The sequence below is a fragment of the Aquarana catesbeiana genome, linkage group LG05 (assembly GCF_042186555.1).
Source record: "Aquarana catesbeiana isolate 2022-GZ linkage group LG05, ASM4218655v1, whole genome shotgun sequence".
NCBI lineage: Eukaryota > Metazoa > Chordata > Amphibia > Anura > Ranidae > Aquarana > Aquarana catesbeiana.
In genome coordinates this window covers 34,212,304-34,230,395 of record NC_133328.1, presented here as the reverse complement: position 1 = coordinate 34,230,395, position 18,092 = coordinate 34,212,304, and the positions used below count along the sequence as shown (strand labels likewise).

General features: G+C 42.7%; 1 protein-coding gene across 1 annotated transcript in view; it reads left to right on the top strand.

Moving 5' to 3' along the window:
• The window catches only part of LOC141144172 (probable acyl-CoA dehydrogenase 6), a 196,573-nt gene that overhangs the window by 7,380 nt on the left and 171,101 nt on the right, over positions 1–18,092 (top strand). The window contains exon 3 of the mRNA XM_073629593.1: positions 10,384–10,504. Coding sequence (XP_073485694.1) covers positions 10,384–10,504 — 121 coding nt within the window. The remainder of the gene's footprint in view (positions 1–10,383; positions 10,505–18,092) is intronic.

Here is an 18,092-nt window from a genome sequence, read left to right as displayed (position 1 = left end):
CCGATCTAACACTAACTTATCTAGCCCTGTAAAGAAGAAATTGGTATACACACCTTTTTTGAAGCCGATCCGGTCCGGTCTCCAGTGGCGGAAGCTCTGCAGAGGACACAGCTGATGGCTGTGAAATGAATGGGGTGAGGTCACCCATAGAGTTACCATGGGGCTTCCGTTGTCGGCTGTGTCCACCGCTTCATAAAAGTTATGTATACCGATTTCTTCTTTATAGGGCTAGATAGGTTAGTGTTAGATCGTGGATGTCTATAGATGTAGGGATTTTAGTGTTAGGGTGGGTTTCTATTTTAACTTGTCAGGACCAGGAACCTCACACACTCAGGTTTTTCCTCAAACACATGGTAGTGGTGAACCGTCTACCCATCAGTGATTCATTATTTCAGCATCAACACAAACTGAAATATCAATTTTTATTGGAATGACCCTGTATGGACTGGATGAACTTGTGTCTTTTTTCAACCTGACTAACTGTGTATGTACACCATGGCTAGAATTATTGTGTAAGAATTCTACAATGAAGTTATCCTTACAGTTTTTGCTTAATGTTTCAAATCTTTGTGGAGTGACAAGTAAGCTTTATTATTATTATTATTACACAGGATTTATATAGCGCCAACAGTTTACGCAGAGCTTTACAATATAAAAGGGGGACAATACAGTTATAATACAATAAGATACAAGAGGATTAAGAGGGCCCTGCTCAGAAGAGCTTACAATCTAATAGGGTGGGGCAGGTAGTACAAAAGGATGTAACTGTGGGGAATGAGCTAGCTGATGGAAGTGGTAAAAGATTAGTTAGAGACGTGATAGGCTTTCCTGAAGAGATGAGTTTTCAGGGATCGCCTGAAGGTAGCAAGAGTAGGGGATAGCTGGACAGGTGGAGGTAGCGAGTTCCAGAGGATGGGAGAGGCTCTGGAGAAATCCTGGAGACGAGCATGAGAGGAGGAGATAAGAGAGCTTGAGAGTAGGAGGTCTTGAGAAGAGCGGAGAGGACGATTTGGGTGATATTTGGAGACAAGATTAGTGATGTAGCTTGGGGCAGAGTTGTGAATGGCTTTGTATGTTGTGGTTAGTATTAAAAGATTTAAAAGATAAAGCTTAAAAATTCTTCTTCTATGAACCTTTAATAATATGAGGCAGGAGGTGTACAGAACTTCTAGGAAATGTCAAAGGTAGAAGACTTGAAAATGTCAATTTAATTACATCATTCCAAGTGTCAAGTCCTTTCCTCCAAGCTCTCAGCTTATTAATGATGCTTGAAGAGATAAGAAGAACACAACCAATATTTACAGTGATTTCATAGGAAAAAGGCTCTGTCTTCATGCATTTTATTCACTTTGTGCCTCTAAAGAAGGTAGGACAGGGCTAGTGACTAGTGAAGAGCAGAGCAATTTAATAGAAACAAATCTACTGGATGAACCTTACTCTGAATCTTACTCGCTGACTTTACTGATAAATGATACTTTGCTACAATGTAAAGTAGTGAGTGTACAGCTTGTATAACAGTGTAAATTTGCTGTCCCCTCAAAATAGCTCAATACACAGCCATTTATGTCTAAACTGCTGGCAACAAAAGTGAGTACACCCCTAAGTAAAAATGTCCAAATTGGGACCAATTAGCCATTTTACCTCCCCAGTGTCATGTGACTCTTAGTGTTACAAGGTCTCAGGTGTGTTAAATTTGGTGTTATCGCTCTCACTCTCTCATACTGGTCACTTGAAGTTCAACATGGCACCTCATGGCAAAGAACTCTCTGAGAATCGGGAAAAAAAGAATTGTTGCGCTACATAAAGATGGCCTAGGCTATAAGAGGATTGCCAAGACCCTGAAACTGAGCTGCAGCACGGTGGCCAAGACCATACAGAGGTTTAGCAGGACAGGTTCCACTCAGAACAGGCCTCGCCATGGTCGACCAAAGAAGTTGAGTGCACATGCTCAGTGTCATATCCAGAGCTTGTCTTGGGGAAATAGACGTATGAGTGCTGCCAGCATTGCTGCAGAGGTTGAAGGGGTGGGGGATCACCCTGTCAGTGCTCAGACCATACACCGCACACTGCATCAAATTGGTCTGCATGGCTGTCATCCCAGAGGGAAGCCTTTTCTAAAGATGATACACAAGAAAGCCCGCAAACAGTTTGCTGAAGACAAGCAGACTAAGGACATGGATTACTGGAACCATGTCCTGTGGTCTGATGAGACCAAGATAAACTTATTTGGTTCAGATGGTGACAAGCGTGTGTGGCGGCAACCAGGTGAGGAGTACAAAGACAAGTGTGTCTTGCCTACAGTCAAGCATGGTGGTGGGAGTGTCATGGTCTGGGGCTGCATGAGAGCTGCCGGCACTGGGGAGCTACAGTTCATTGAGGGAACCATGAATGCCAACATGTACTGTGACATACTGAAGCAGAGCATGATCCCCTCCCTTCAGAGACTGGGCCACAGGACAGTATTCCAACATGATAACGACCCCAAACACACCTCAAAGACGACCACTGCCTTGCTAAAGAAGCTGAGGGTAAAAGTGATGGACTGGCCAAGCATGGCTCCAGAAATAAACTCTATTGAGAATCTGTGGGACATCCTCAAACGGAAGGTGGAGGAGCGCAAGGTCTCTAACATCCACCAGCTCCGTGATGTCATGTTGAGGTCAGGACTCTGTGCAGGACAGTCAAGTTCCTCCATTCCAAACTCGCTCATCCATGTCTTTATGGACCTTCCTTTGTGCACTGGTGCGCAGTCATGTTGGAACAGGAAGGGGCCATCCCCAAACTGTTCCCACAAAGTTGGGAGCATAAAATTGTCCAAAATCTCTTGGTATGCTGACGTTCACTTCACTAGAACTAAGAGGCCAAGCCCAACCCCTGAAAAAAAAAAAACATACCACAATCCCGCCTCCACACAATTGATTTGGACCAGTGCACAAAGCAAGGTCCATAAAGACATGGATGAGCAAGTTTGGGGTGGAGGAACTTGACTGGCCTGCACAGAGTCCTGACCTCAACACGATAGAACACTTTTGGGATAAATTAGAGCAGAGCCAGGCCTTCTCATCCAACACCCATGCCTGACCTCAAAAATGCCCTTCTGGAAGAATGGTCAAACACTCCCATAGACACACTCCTAAACCTTGTGGACGGCCTTCCCAGAAGAGTTGAAGCTGTTATAGCTGCAAAGGGTGGGCCAACTCAATATTGAACCCTACGGACTAAGACTGGGATGCTATTAAAGTTCATGTGCGTGTAAAGGCAGGCAATCCAATACTTAAATGATTCAGATCATCAAACAAATGTTATTATTACACAAAGATAACCCAAGTAAATCCAAGATGCAGTTTTTAAATTATTATTTCATTTATTACGGGAAAAAGCTGTTCAAACCTGTGAAAAAGTAATTGCCCCCTCCCATGCTGAATCATGAATGAACCACAATTTTTTGGAAAGCAGAGTTAAATTTCACTTGCCACACCCAGGCCTGATTACTGCCAGACCTGTTGAATCAAGAAATCACATAAATAAAAGCTGTCTGACAAAGTGAAGCACGCTAACAGCTTATAAAAACAGCCAAAATCTAAAAAAATTTAAGAACAGATTAGAAACAAAGTAATGTACATGTATCGGCCTAGGAAGGGTTTCAAAGCCATTTTTAAGGCTTTGGAACTCCAGTGAACCACGGGGAGAGCCATTATCCACAAATGGAGATAACTTGGAACAGTGGTGAACCTTCCCAGGAGTGACCGGCCTTTTAAAATGACTCCAAGAGCATGAGGACAACTCATCCAGGAGGTCATAAAAGAACCCAGAACAACATCTAAAGAACTGCAGGCCTCACTTGCCTCAGGTAAGATCAGTGTTCATGATTCAACAATAAGAAAGAGACTGGGCAAAAATGTCATCCATGGGAGAGTTCCAAGGCCAAAGCCACTACTGACCAAAAAGAACACAAAGGCTCATCTCACATTTTCCAAAAAACACCTTGATTATCCCCAAGACTTTGAGGCAAATGTTCTGTGGACTGATAAGACAAAATTTGAACTTTTTGAAAGGTGTGCGTCCCGTTACATCTGGTATAAAACGAATACAGCATTTCATAACAAGAAGATCATACCAACAGTCAGACATGGTGGTGGTAGCGTGATGGTCTGGGGCTGCTTTGCAGCTTCAGGACCTGGACGACTTACCATAATTGATGGAACCATGAATTTTAAGCTCTATCAGAGAATGCTAAAGGAGAATGTCCGGCTATCAGTTCATGTCCTCAAGCTCAAATGCACTTGGGTTATGCAGCAGGACAATGATCCGAAACACAAGAGCAAGTCCACTTCGAAATGGTTCAAACAAAGCAAAATTTTGGTTTTGGAGTGGCCTAGTCAAAGCCTGGACTGAAATCCAATTGAGATGCTGTATCATGACCTTAAACAGGTCGTTCATGCTGGAAAACCCTCCAATGTGGCTGAATTAAAACAATTCTGCAAAGAAGAGTAGGCCAAAATTGCTCCACAGCAATGTGAAAGACTCATTGCCAGTTTTCGCAAATGCTTGATTGCAGTTGTTGCCGCCAAGGGTGGCACAACCAGTTATTAGCCTATTAGGCATTTTGTATTTACTCGGGTTATCTTTGTGTAATAATAAAAAAAAAATGGATGACCTGACCACTAGCTGACCAGCGCACGACGATGTATGTCGGCACAATGGCACGGCTGGGCAAACGGGCATACAGGTACGTCCCCTTTAAATCGCGGCATTGTGGGCACGCCCGCCGCATACTCTGTGACCATGCCTGCGAGTCCCGCAGACTTGATGTCCACCGAGGGGCCCGCGATCATGTCACGGAGCGGAAGAACGGGGAGATGCCTATGTAAACAAGGCATTTCCCCGTTCTGCCTAGTGACATGACAGGGATCTACTGCTCTCTGTGATCGGGAGCAGTGATCGCTGTCATGTCAGTGGTAGCCCATCCCCCCACAGTTAGAACACCTCCCTAGGACACACTTAACCCCTTGATCGCCTCCTAGTGTTTAACCCCTTCCCTGCCAGTGTCATTTACACAGTAATCATTGCATTTTTATAGCACTGATCGCTGTATAAATGACAATGGTCCCAAAATGGTGTCAAGTGTCCGCCATAATGTCGCAGTCACGATAAAAATCGCAGATCGCCACCATTACTAATTAAAAAAAAAATAATAATAAAAATGCCATAAATCTATCCCCTATTTTGTAGACGCTATAACTTTTGCGCAAACCAATCAATATACGCTTATTGCGATTTTTTTTTTTTTTTTTTACCAAAAATATGTAGAATACATTTCGGCCTAAACTGAGAAAGAAATTTTGTTTTTTTATATATTTTTTGGTGATATTTACTATAGCAAAAAGTAAAAAATATTGCTTTTTTTTTTTCAAAATTGTCGCTCTTTTTTTGTTTATATCGCAAAAAATAAAAACCGCAGAGGTGATCAAATACCACCAAAAGAAAGCTCTATTTGTGGGAAAAAAAGGACGTCAATGTTGTTTGGGAGCAACGACGCACGACCGCGCAATTGTCAGTTAAAGCGACGCAGTGCCATATCGCAAAAAGTGCTCTGGTCAGGAAGGGGGTAAATCCTTCCGGGGCTGAAGTGGTTAAGTGGGACAAATATGCAAAAAAAAAAAAAAACTGAAAGAGGGCAAATACTTTTTCACAGCATTGTGTGTGTGTGTGTGTGTGTGTGTGTGTGTGTATATATATATATATATATATATATATATATATATATATATATATATATATATATATATATATATATATATATTATAATATAATTTTTTTTTTTTTTTCTGTTGTATACCAGGACAGGATAATGTGCTTAGACATAAAAAGATAGATCTGTTTAATATTGGTAGGCCCCGATCTATTAGTCATGGTGTTCTTGGTGAGATGGGGAGGTGAATGTAAACAGTGGATAGCAGTGAAGAGATTTCTCTGCTCCAGGTAATAGGATGTGACTCATGGTTCTTCTATAGGAGTTCTGCCTGTGATCCTGCAGGAATTTCCTGTCTCATAGGATCTGCCAGAGAATAGATAACAATAGAGACATAGAGCCAGGAATGGGAGTGAAAAGGACAGAGGTCCCAAAGCTTTAATTGCTCCCTAGAGAAATCTTATATTGTTGGAAAGGATAGAAATACAGATTGTTATCTTTTTCTTCTTAAAGTGGTGGTAAACCCTTACATATACCCAATGAAGTGATTGGCCTCAGGTGATACACAGAGATAAAACAAATCATCCTACATACGATGTACCTGTTTATCTGCAGCCCTTTCCCCTCTCTGTTCAGAGTCCAGAATTTACACAGCAATTCTCAGCTCCAGAAATCAGGGGCAGAGATCTGATGACACACACTGCACAGCATAGAGCAAGGAGCTGGGTGTAATCTGAGACCTAAGTGGAGGGAATGGACACCCCCCCACACACACACTATTCACAGTCTCATAGGGAAACCTGCACAGCTGAAACTGTCAATCACCTGCTGTGTGCTGGAGGGGGGCAGGGCACTATTCCAGGATTGTCTGGTGGTGTTGTAGAGCAGTGGTTCTCAACTCCTGTCCTCAGGGCCCACTAACAGGCCAGTTTTACAAGATAAGTGAAATACATCACAGGTATGTATTCATGTAGGTATATCATTTGCTGCTCAGTGATTGCAGGATTCTAGTCTGCATTTCTCCAAGGTAATACTTAAAATGTGGCCTGTTAGTGGGTCCTGAGGACAGGAGTTGAGGACCACTGTTGTAGACGGTCAGAAGTGACTTCTACAGATAGTAGAGGAATGAGAGAGCAGACAGATATCACACCAGATGCTTAGGATTGAGGCAAGTACATACTATGGAGGGATATGCTTTGTTCATTTTTTTTTTTCTCTCGGGAATAGCTTGGAGCCCTGTGTTGTATGAATTCCTTGTATTGTTCTTTCCTTTAATAAAAAATTTGAACAAGAATTCCTTGTTGATAACCTGGGTTTGTGGTTACAGCTGTTGGCCGCTCCACTCATAAATAGTTCAGTGGAAATGGGGCCTGTGATTGGGCAGTGCAGGGTGACTTGTCAGGAAAGACAAGATGAGATGTACCCAGGGAAAACACGGAGGGGTTTATGCAAAAATAATACTGTGCCATCTGTATGGGATTTCTTTAGCTGCATTGAGGCTTAAAATATCCATCATCGCTTTTTTTCCTTTGCATTGCCCAAAGAGTTGATTAATTCAGAATTTTACCTTAGTGAAGAGTGGTAGACTAGCCGGTATTCTCTTTTGTTCCTCCCTGTTGGGCCCCATATGGAGTTTCTACTCATTCTTCCTTGGTGCTAATTCATACTACCTGCTGTGTTACAATGCAGTGGCTGGTATACCTGAAGCTCAGTGAGATTGCTGCAGTTCGATCTTGGCACATCACATTGTTCACTTTTTTGTTATAAATTAACTTTATTGAAATGTTACACAGATATTTTTTTCGTCAAGTTCACTTAGCCGCTGCATATTGGGAGGCAGCGGATTGCATTGTACTGCGCTATGCTGAAAAAGAAGGACTGCATTGTAGTACTTTTATTTCAGTGCACACCGCCTGCACACCACCACAAGGCAGTTGTGTGAACGGGGCACACGGAAGTCAAGGCAGTTTACCTTGTTGTGCTGTGGGACTGTGCTGTAATAGCTACCCAACGTAGTCCTACTGCATCTGGTGTTAATGAACTCTTATGCATTGTTAAGAAACAATCGGCTCCCTCAGATAAGCCCCAATGCATGCACATTAGTCTTCACATCAGCCCTGATGCATGCCCTTTAGACCTCAGTTCAGTGCAGAATGCATGCACTTTAGACCTCAGATCTGCCCCAATGCATGCACTTTAGACCTCAGATCTGCCCCCAATGCATGCACTTTAGACCTCAGATCTGCCCCAATGCATGCACTTTAGACCTCAGATCTGCCCCCAATGCATGCACTTTAGACCTCAGATCTGCCCCCAATGCATGCACTTTAGACCTCAGATCTGTCCCAATGCATGGACTTTAGACCTCAGATCTGCCCCAACGCATGCACTTTAGACCTCAGATCTGCCCCAATGCATGCACTTTAGACCTCAGATCTGCCCCCAATGCATGCACTTTAGACCTCAGATCTGCCCCAATGCATGCACTTTAGACCTCAGATCTGCCCACAATGCATGCACTTTAGACCTCAGATCTGCCCACAATACATGCACTTTAGACTTCAGATCTTCCCCAATGCATGCACTTTAGACCTCAGATCTGCCCCAACACATGTGCATTCAGAAACACTGGGTACTACTGTAGGTGTGTGAATAAGCTTCTTCAGCACAGAATGTCAATGAGTGGAATAGGCTCATTACTACAATGCAGTGGTAGGAATGGGCCCCCCTTTCCAGTCTCAATTCTGTCAAACATTTTAATAAGTGTTCAGTTATGCATTCAAGAAAAATCATTAATTGTATTGTTACAGGCAACTAAAATACATACCTGCTTTTGTCTTGATATTCGCCACCTGTCACAGCAGCAGGCAGGCTAGGGGAGAGAAGAGCAGGACGCTTCCAGCGTTAGTCTTCTGCTACTGCTTCACAGTCCAATCAGCATGTTGGGGCGGCGGGGGGCTGGACCAAGCTTTATTGCTGCTATTCTGGAAGTCATGGACTTGCTGAGCACCCTGGTTGGGGTTGCCTGGATCACAAGACTGGCTGCACAAAATCCAAACCAGTTTCCATATACAGCATGTGTTTCAAATGTGTACTTAGGTCTTCCTCTGGAGTTCAGCTTAGCAGAGGGTTTAGGTGAAGTTTATCATTATTGGAATGTTGTGTGATTTAACTGTAACACAAACTTGAACTGTAGAATCATCAAATCAACCATAAGGTCCATTTCCCACTAGTGCGAGTTGTTGTGCGACATGTGAAGTTGCAAAACAAGTCAAAATCCATGTATTTCAATGGTCCCCGTTCTAATTGGCGCGACTCAAGTCTCAACGACTCGAAAAAAGGTTTTTACACTAATATACCCCCTAACTCCATATCAGCAATAAACTTATATTTCTGCATTGAGGGACTTTTCTAGCTTTTGACCATGTCAGGGTTGGAAATACAGTATCTAGACAAAGGCTGCACATATGACAACAAAGAACAATTCACAAACAAATCAGTCCTTGCTCCAGATGAGCTCACACTCTAATGCCCCGTACACACAATCGGACTTTCCGACAACAAAACCATGGATTTTTGTTCGAAGGTTGTTGGCTCCAACTTGTCTTGCATACACACGGTCACACAAATGTTGGCCAACAATTACGAACGTAGTGACGTACAAAGATCAGCCCACATGTATCAGCCCATACCTGATATCTCCATTACGAACGATAGTTTTACAAAGACCGAGCGCTTCCGGATCGTACTTGATTCCGAGCATGCGTGAACTTTTTTTCTGACGGACTTGTGTACACACGATTGGAAAGTCCGACCACAAACATTTGTTGGCGGAAAATTTGAGAACCTGCTAGCCAACATTTGTTGGTGGAAAGTCTGACAACAAATGTCCGATGGAGCATACACACGGTCAGACTTTCAGCCAACAAGCTCACATCCAACATTTGTTGTCGGAAAATCCGATTGGCTTTACATTCCTACCACCGTCATTCAAGTACATATAAAGATTGGGTCAATTTGATGTAAATATGTGGAAGCACAAGCTTAAAGGGGTTGTAAAGTTAAATTTTTTTTTTTTAAAATAACAAACATGTTATATTTACCTTCACTGTGCAGCTCGTTCTGCACAGAGTGGCCCCGAACCTGGTCTTCTGGGGTCCCTCGGCGGCTGTTTCAGCTCCTCCCCGCATGCATTCACCACCTTAATGCGAGCTCCCTCGCATGGTGGTGAGTGCTTGCGGGCGCGCTCCCGTGATACAGCCGGCGGCTATAGCCACTCGCTGTATCACTCGGCCCCGCCCCCCCGCGCGCCGCGTCTTCGGATGTGATTGACAGCAGCGCGAGCCAATGGCTGCGCTGCTTTCAATCCATCCACTGCAGCCAATCAGCGACCAGGCTGAGCTGCAATGAAGATGACGAGAACGAGCAGCGAAGATTCGAGGCGTCAGGTAAGTAAAACGGGGGGGCTGGGGGCGGCGGTATTGTCAAAAGTTTTTTCACCTTAATGCATAGAATGCATTAAGGTGAAAACATTTTTACCTTTACAACCCCTTTAAAAATTATATACAAATGTAATAAAAATGGACCAATCATCATATAATTTAAGGTATTTAATTTATTGTCACAGAGATCACAGTACTCTGCTCGAAATTATTTACTCTCTTTTTTGTTTTAAATGTTCTTACCTGCAGATAATAGACACTGAAATCAACCCATACGTAGACCAGTGGGAGAAAGAAGAACAGTTTCCAGCTCATCATGTTTTCAAAATCCTTGGAAGTGCTGGGATGTTGGGGGTCAGCAAACCGACTGGTAGGTGCAACTCACCCTAAATCTTGTGTACTTACAGAGAACCTGTACTTTGCTCATATTAGGCAATACTAGGAGTGATATGTTCACTTTACTATAAGCCAGTACAGTAGTACCTTGGATTACGAGCATAATCCGTTCCAGAAGAATGCTTGTAATCCAAAGCACTTGTATATCAAAGTGAGTTTCCCCATAGGAATCAATGGAAAATCAGATAATTTGTTCCAGTGTCACTGCTAGTGTATGCAGTACCGCATGTGACCAGAGGTGGGGGGGGCACCGGAGACATTCGGAAACACTTGGAGACCACTCGGGAACAGAGTGTTTCAGGGTGTCTCTGAGAGTCGCCGGTGCCACCGCACGTTTGGCCAAATGCGGTACTGCACACCCCAGAGGCTTGAATCCTGCTCATCTTGAGAGACAATGCTCGTAAACCGAGTAAGGATTTAAAAAAAAAAACTTGTATTGTGAAGCGCTTGTAAACCGCGTTACTCGCAATCCGAGGTTTTACTGTACTTACCTTCCCCATGCTTTTCCTTCACCCCAATATTCTGCCAGAGAGCTGAGATATTTCCAGTAAATCTGGATTTGAGTGAGCAGGTGTCAGCTGTTTCAGGCTTGTTGGCCATCATCGGTGCAAAGTATGGAAACCATGGCTTCTATGGAATAGGGCTTGGGGACCAATGAGAAAATACAACCAAACAGGTTATGGTGAGGTGGTTATGGCAGAGCCTTCCTACAACAGAGGGTAATTGTATGCCTTATTTCATGAAAGATCCCTAAACTAAACTCTGATTACAGGATAGAGCCATGAAAATCATTCCTTTATGCCCCTTTGGCCAACTATACTGAATCATTTGATATTATATGAGCTTAACCCCTTTTCGTCTAAGGGTAAAACAAATGTTAATGCCTAAGCACAATAAAAAACTATACATATCATCAAAGCTACAATGTGCATGTAGTAGAACTTAAACTTGGAATGTAAATAAATAAACCATAATTAAGCAGGTCCATCACTTTTCCAGCTCCTGCTCAGATGATCTAGACCTCTCATTATATAACGAGACACATTGTCATTGTACCAATTACCCTTAAGCACAAGTTTATCATTTTCTAAAAGAAAACAAAAACACCACTGTGACAATGGTGGCCTCTCCTAAAATAATTCTAGTTCCAGGCAGCCTGCACCACTGCAATACCATCCCAAATATTTGAATAGAATGTTGCTCTGGCAGTGTGGGTACCTCCCATTCAAGTCTATGGGATGTTAGTGCTCAGGCTGTAGACAATATGGTGGGGCCTCTACTAATGGAGAAGATAAGTTGGAACCTGCATGCAGTTAGCTCAGCTTAGTATATTTAGGGGACCAGGGAGAGGAGCTGAGTTTAACTTTGGCTTTCATTTGGTGAGAAATGGTGATGGATATCTCCTGATTTTTTTTTTTTAATATTATCAAAAGGAAAACTGGCCCAAAATAGTAAAAAAAAATATATATATTTTTAAATGTACCTGTATATTTCTTGCTACTACCATAACTTACCACCAAAGAACAACCCAAAATAAATTCTCCTGCTGCCGACGATTGCAGCGATACCACATATGTGTATGTTGTTTGTACCTGTAGTACAGCCCAGAAATAAGAGTGCGCATTTTGCTTTTTTTTTTTATTATACTTAAAACACACTGATACTAATTTTAAAAAAATGTTTTTTTACAAAAAAACATTCCTGCCCAAATATACTGACCCTGACCTTTGACCCAAACACTAACCTAGATCAAACCTTGATCTAGGTATTTTTTGTTTATTTAAAAAAAAAAAATTATTATTTTTATTTATTTTTGTGTTTATTTTTCTCTCTGCGAGGAGAGAGATACAATGTATCTCTCTCTCCTCCATTTAGAGAGAGAGAAAACACAGGGGTGGGCTTCACAGTAACTGATCACTGTGATAACCAATCAGAGCCTATCACAGCAATCAGGTGACCCCCGAACTGGGAGTTCCAGGTCCCAATCATTAGTACGGGACCTGGGGCTTTGGGTGAGACCCCGGTCTCTGTGCTGGGAGCGCGCTGTGCAACATGCTCCCAGTTACGCATATACATATAATATGCCGCCTCCCGGAAAAAAGCCCAGTCCAATGAGGTCGCATATATGCGTGCTGTCGGTGGGAAGTGGTTAAAAAGGAGTTCCGGTTATGGATGTTTTATACATAGTTACTTTGTAACCGGGGCTGATACTCCTAGAAGCTGCAAATCACTGAATTAGACATTGCTACTCCAGTTATCTCCACTTGCTTCCGGGTCCTGCGCCAAGCAGCTGCCCTGCTAAATTCTGAACACAGGAGGTCGACTGCTCTGCACAGGCACCGTTCAGAGAACGTTCCCTGCACGTGGACGCATGAATAAAAGTTTTAAGGTGCCCCGCTTATGTGGCCACGCTCCATCAGTGCAATCATTGCTCATTGGAAAACTAATATATTAAATGAGAGTAGGAGGAGTCATCAGTAATAAATCACTTAGAACCCCCCCCCCCTCAAAATCCTGGTTAAGACTCTACTCCACTCAAAATATATGTACAGTGCTTTGAAAAGTATTTATATCTCTCGAAATGTTCCACATTTTGTCATGTTACAACCAAAAACGTAAATGTATTTTATTGGGATTTTATGTGATAGACCAACACAAAGTGGCACATAATTGTGAAGTGGAAGGAAAATGATAAATGGTCTTCAATTTTTTTTACAAATAAACGTGTGAAAAGTGTGGCGTCCGTTTGTATTCAGCCCCCCCCCCCCCCCCCAGTCAATAAGAGCCCTTTCACACTGGGGCGGTTTGCAGGCGTTATTGCGCTAAAAATACCGCCTGCAAACCGACCCAAAACAGCCTCTACTGTTTGTTCAGTGTGAAAGCCCGAGGGCTTTCACACTGAAGCGGTGCGCTGGCAGGAGAAGAAAAAAACTCCTGCAAGCCGCATCTTTGGAGTGGTGAAGGAGCGGTGTATTCACCACTCCCAAACCGCTCCTGCCCATTGAAATCAATGGGGCAGCACGGCAATACCGCGGCTATAGCCGCGCTATGCGAGCGGTTTTAACCCTTTTTCGGCTGCCAGCGGGGGTTAAAACCGCACCGCCAGCGGCCGAATACCGCCGCAAAAACGACGGTAAAGCAGCGCTAAAAATAGCGCTGTTTTACCGCCAATGCCCCCACCGCCCCAGTGTGAAAGGGGCCTTACAGCTGCAAGTCTTTTTGGTGATGTCTCTACCAGCTTTGCACATCTAGAGAGTGACATTTTTGCCCATTCTTCTTCTTTGCAAAATATCTCAAGCTCTGTCAGATTGGATGGAGAGCGTCTGTGAACAGCAATTTTCAAGTCTTGCCACAGATTCTCAATTGGATTTAGGTCTGGACTTTTGACTGGGACATTCTAACACATGAATTTTCTTCTAATTTTCTTCTAATTTTCTTCTAAGATTGCCCTATATTTGGCTCCAGAAGAAAAGCATCCCCACAACATGAAGCTGCCACCACCTTGTTTCACGGTTGGGTTGGTGTGTTTAGGGTGATGTGCAGTGTTAGTTTTCCGCCACACATTGCGTTTTGCTTTTAGGCCAAAAAGTTCAATTTTGTTCTCATCTGACCAGAGCACCTTCCACATGTTTGTTGTGTCCCCCACATGGCTTCTCACAAACTGCAAACGGGACTTCTTATGGATTTCTTTCACCAATGACTTTCTTTTTGTCACTCTTCCATAAAGGTCAGATTTGTGGAGAACACGACTAATAGTTGTCCTGTGGACAGATTCTTCCACCTGAGCTGTGGATCTCTGCAGCTCCTCCAGAGTTACCATGGACCTCTTGGCTGCTTCTCTGATTAATGATCTCCTTGCCCGGCCTGTCAGTTTAGGTGGACGGTCATGTCTTGGTAGGTCTGCAGTTGTGCCATACTCTTTCCATTTTCGGATGATGGATTGAACAGTGATCTGTGAGATTTTCAAAGCTTGAGATATTTTTTTATAATCTAACCCTGCTTTAAACTTCTCCACAACTTTATCCCTGACCTGTCTGGTGTGTTCCTTGGCCTTCATGATGCTGTTTATTCACTAAGGTTCTCTAACAAACCTCTGAAGACTTCACGGATCAGCTGAGATTAAATTACACACAGGTGGACTCTTTTTACTAATTAGGTGACTTCTGAAGGCAATGGGTTCCAGTAGATTTTAGTTAGGGATATCACAGGAAAGGGGGCTGAATACAAATGCACGCCACACTTTTCATATATTTATTTGTAAAAAAAAAATGAAAACCATTTATCATTTTCCTTCCACTTCACAATTATGTGACACTTTGTGTTGGTCTATCACATAAAATCCCAATAAAATACATTTAAAATACATACGTTTTTGGTTGTAACATCACAAAATGTGGAAAATTTTAAGGGGTACGAATACTTTTTCAAGGCACTGTAAAGAAGACTATACTTGAAATAGACACATACCATAGTCCATATCCAATACAAATATACAAAATACATTTTAGTGTATTATAAAAAAGCAAAAAAGAACACACGACAACAATAAAAAGCTTGGCCAAGGGTTAATCTTGTAGTACCATGAGATCCAGTTACAGTGCGTTTTAAAAGTATCGCATGCACTAGGTTTGGTGTCATCCAGTGCAAATTCAGCTCATTTAAATGAATGAGCTGAAAATCCCATCACACTGAATTGCACAGGAACACCGAGCGCATTCCCATGCAATTCCGGTGAGAACTGGAACTTAGGCCGAAGTTCTACCTGTACGCGGTCTGGGGCGCCCTCACGTGCCGCCGGTGACCCGCTCTCTCTGTGATTGGACACAGCGGGTGCCACGGTCTGCCTATGAAAACAAGGCAGACCGCCGTTCTGTGAGTGGGGAAGATTAGGATCTTATGTTTCTGCTAAGCAGAGACACAGATCTGTCTTCGACCAGTCAAAACACCTGCCCCCCCCCAAACCAACCAACCAACCAACCACAGTGGAAAGCACTCCCAGTGAACACAGTTAACCCTTTGATCACCCCTGATGTTAACCCCTTCCCAGCCAGCGTCATTAGTACAGTGACAGTGCATATTTTTAGCACTGATCACTGTATTGTTGTCACTAGTCCCCAAAAAGTGTCAAAAGTGTCAGGTGTTCAATTTGTCCACCGCAATATTACAGTCCTGCTAAAAATCACCGATTGCTGCCATTACTAGTAAAAAAAAAAATTCAATAAAAAAAAAAAAAAAAAAGGCCAGTGGTGCAGTGGTAGCACTCTCGCCTAGCAGTAAGAAGGGTCACTGGTTCGAATCCCAACCACGACACTACCTGCTTGGAGTTTGCATGTTCTCCCTGTGCCTGCGTGGGTTTCCTCCGGGTACTCCGGTTTCCTCTCACACTCCAAAGACATGCTGGTAGGTTAATTGGATCCTGTCTAAATTGTCCCTAGTATGTATGAATGTGAGTTAGGGACCTTAGATTGTAAGCTCCTTGAGGGTAGGGACTGATGTGAATGTACAATGTATATGTAAAGTGCTGCGTAAATTGACGGCGCTATATAAGTACCTGAAATAAATAAATAAATATATCCCATAGTTTGTAGACGCTATAACTTTTGTGCAAACCAATCAATATACGCTTACTGAGATCTTTTTTTACATAAAATATGTAGCAGAATACATATTGGCCTAAATTGATGAAGACATTTCATTTTTTAAACTTTTTATTGGATATGTTTTATAGCATAATGTAAAAAAAATTGTGTTTTTTTCAAAATTGCTGCTCTTTTTTTGTTTATACTGCAAAAAATAAAAACCGCAGAGGTGATCAAATACCACCAGAAGAAAACTTTATTTGTGGGAGAAAAAAAAGGACATCAGTTTTATTTAGGTACAGTTTTGCACGACCGCGCAATTTTTAGTTAAAGTAATGCAGTCCCGTATCGCAAAAAATGGCCTAGTCATGCAGAATGGGGTAAACCTTCAGGGGCTGAAGTGGTTAAATAGCATTGACTAGGACAGTCACTGTTTGGCCCGATATTTTACACTTGGGTCAGTTGATTTTTATATTGACTCTTGCTGAGCCGGGGGGTGCTTGCAGTGCCCTTCAGGACCTGAATTTCGGCAGATTCAGCAGGTATCGGCTGAAGTTTGAGCTTTCTATTTCCAATTTGAGCTTGAAGACTGGATGAAAAAAAAGATTGTCGGCTTCCCCTTTTTTTTTTTTTTTTTTTAACCCTTGCCAGTGATAGCTAGCCCCTCCATTAGCTGCTGTGAACCAAACCCCACTTGTCTTCCTTTCACTTCTTATAACCCCCCCCCAGAGTCTCCTTCTCTCTGCGGTTTCTGGAAGACCTGTATTTCTTTAGAACAGCTGCTGCTCATACAAGAAATGGTGTGATGAGTATTATTTGACTGATGTAACCTCATTTCCAAGCCCATTAGCCTCACAAATCCAGTTATATTCCAGAGCACAGCTGCTGTCATCTGGGAAAATGCTGACGGGGCTAGGAGTGCATAGGATTATAAGGAAAAGAGGATTACACAGGACCGGGTTATGAGCTGAACCCAACCAGCTACCAATCACAGCTATGAGAATTATTATTATTATTATTTTTTTTTTTTCACGCCAGCCGTATAGCTTTAGTCTGCAGATTTGTAAGAGTTTTGTAAGGTGAATTAGGATGCCTTCTTTTCTAGGAATGATGCTGTCTTTTTAATGCCTATTAAATAACAGCGGCAGCCATTTTTACCAGCCATGCAATGCAAGTTGGGGTTAGCACTGAGGCCATGGAGCACTGCTGTCCTAAGTCAAAGTAGAACTATTATTATCATTATTTAAGGTACTTGTATAGCACCGTCAATTTACGCAGCACTTTACATATACGTCGTACATTCACATCAGAACTATGGGTATAATCAAGTAATATATACAGGCTGCAGTATGTGTTACTAAACCCACAACAGTAAAATCTGTCTGTATATGTAGCATAGCATGCTTGTTATACTCACTGTGGAACTTAAGGGGTTAATCCTCTGCATTGTGTAAAAAGCCTGTTTGATCCTGTATGCACAGATTACCCCCCCCCCCTCCTGCACTGTCTATCTGGGGAAGGCCAGCTAACACAGGCAGAGTAGCCAACCTGCACATGCTCAGTTGTGTCTTTTATGCTGGAGAGAACATTTACTTGTTCTCAGAGCTAGCCAGGTCACATGATCTTGACATCACACATGTGGGCGTGTACACACGCTGCAGTGGAAATCTCCTTCTACCTGAACTCTCAGCACTGGAAAAACTGTGCAGTTTATCATGTAACCGTGGTATACAGATCATCCAAAAAGGTATATAGTGGCAGGATTTTAATGTAAAAAAGAAGATTTATAAGCTGTGGGCAATGTGGGGGGCGGATAAACTATTTTCATATTACTGGGTTTAGTAACACTTTAAGGCCTTGTCTTCACTGGTGGCAAATAGGACGGATTTCCCGTGTTTTTTCCTCCCCTGAAAGGCCTACTCACTATGTACACAGTAATATATGGCACAGTCCTTGTACTCAAAAAAATATTATGCTACAAGC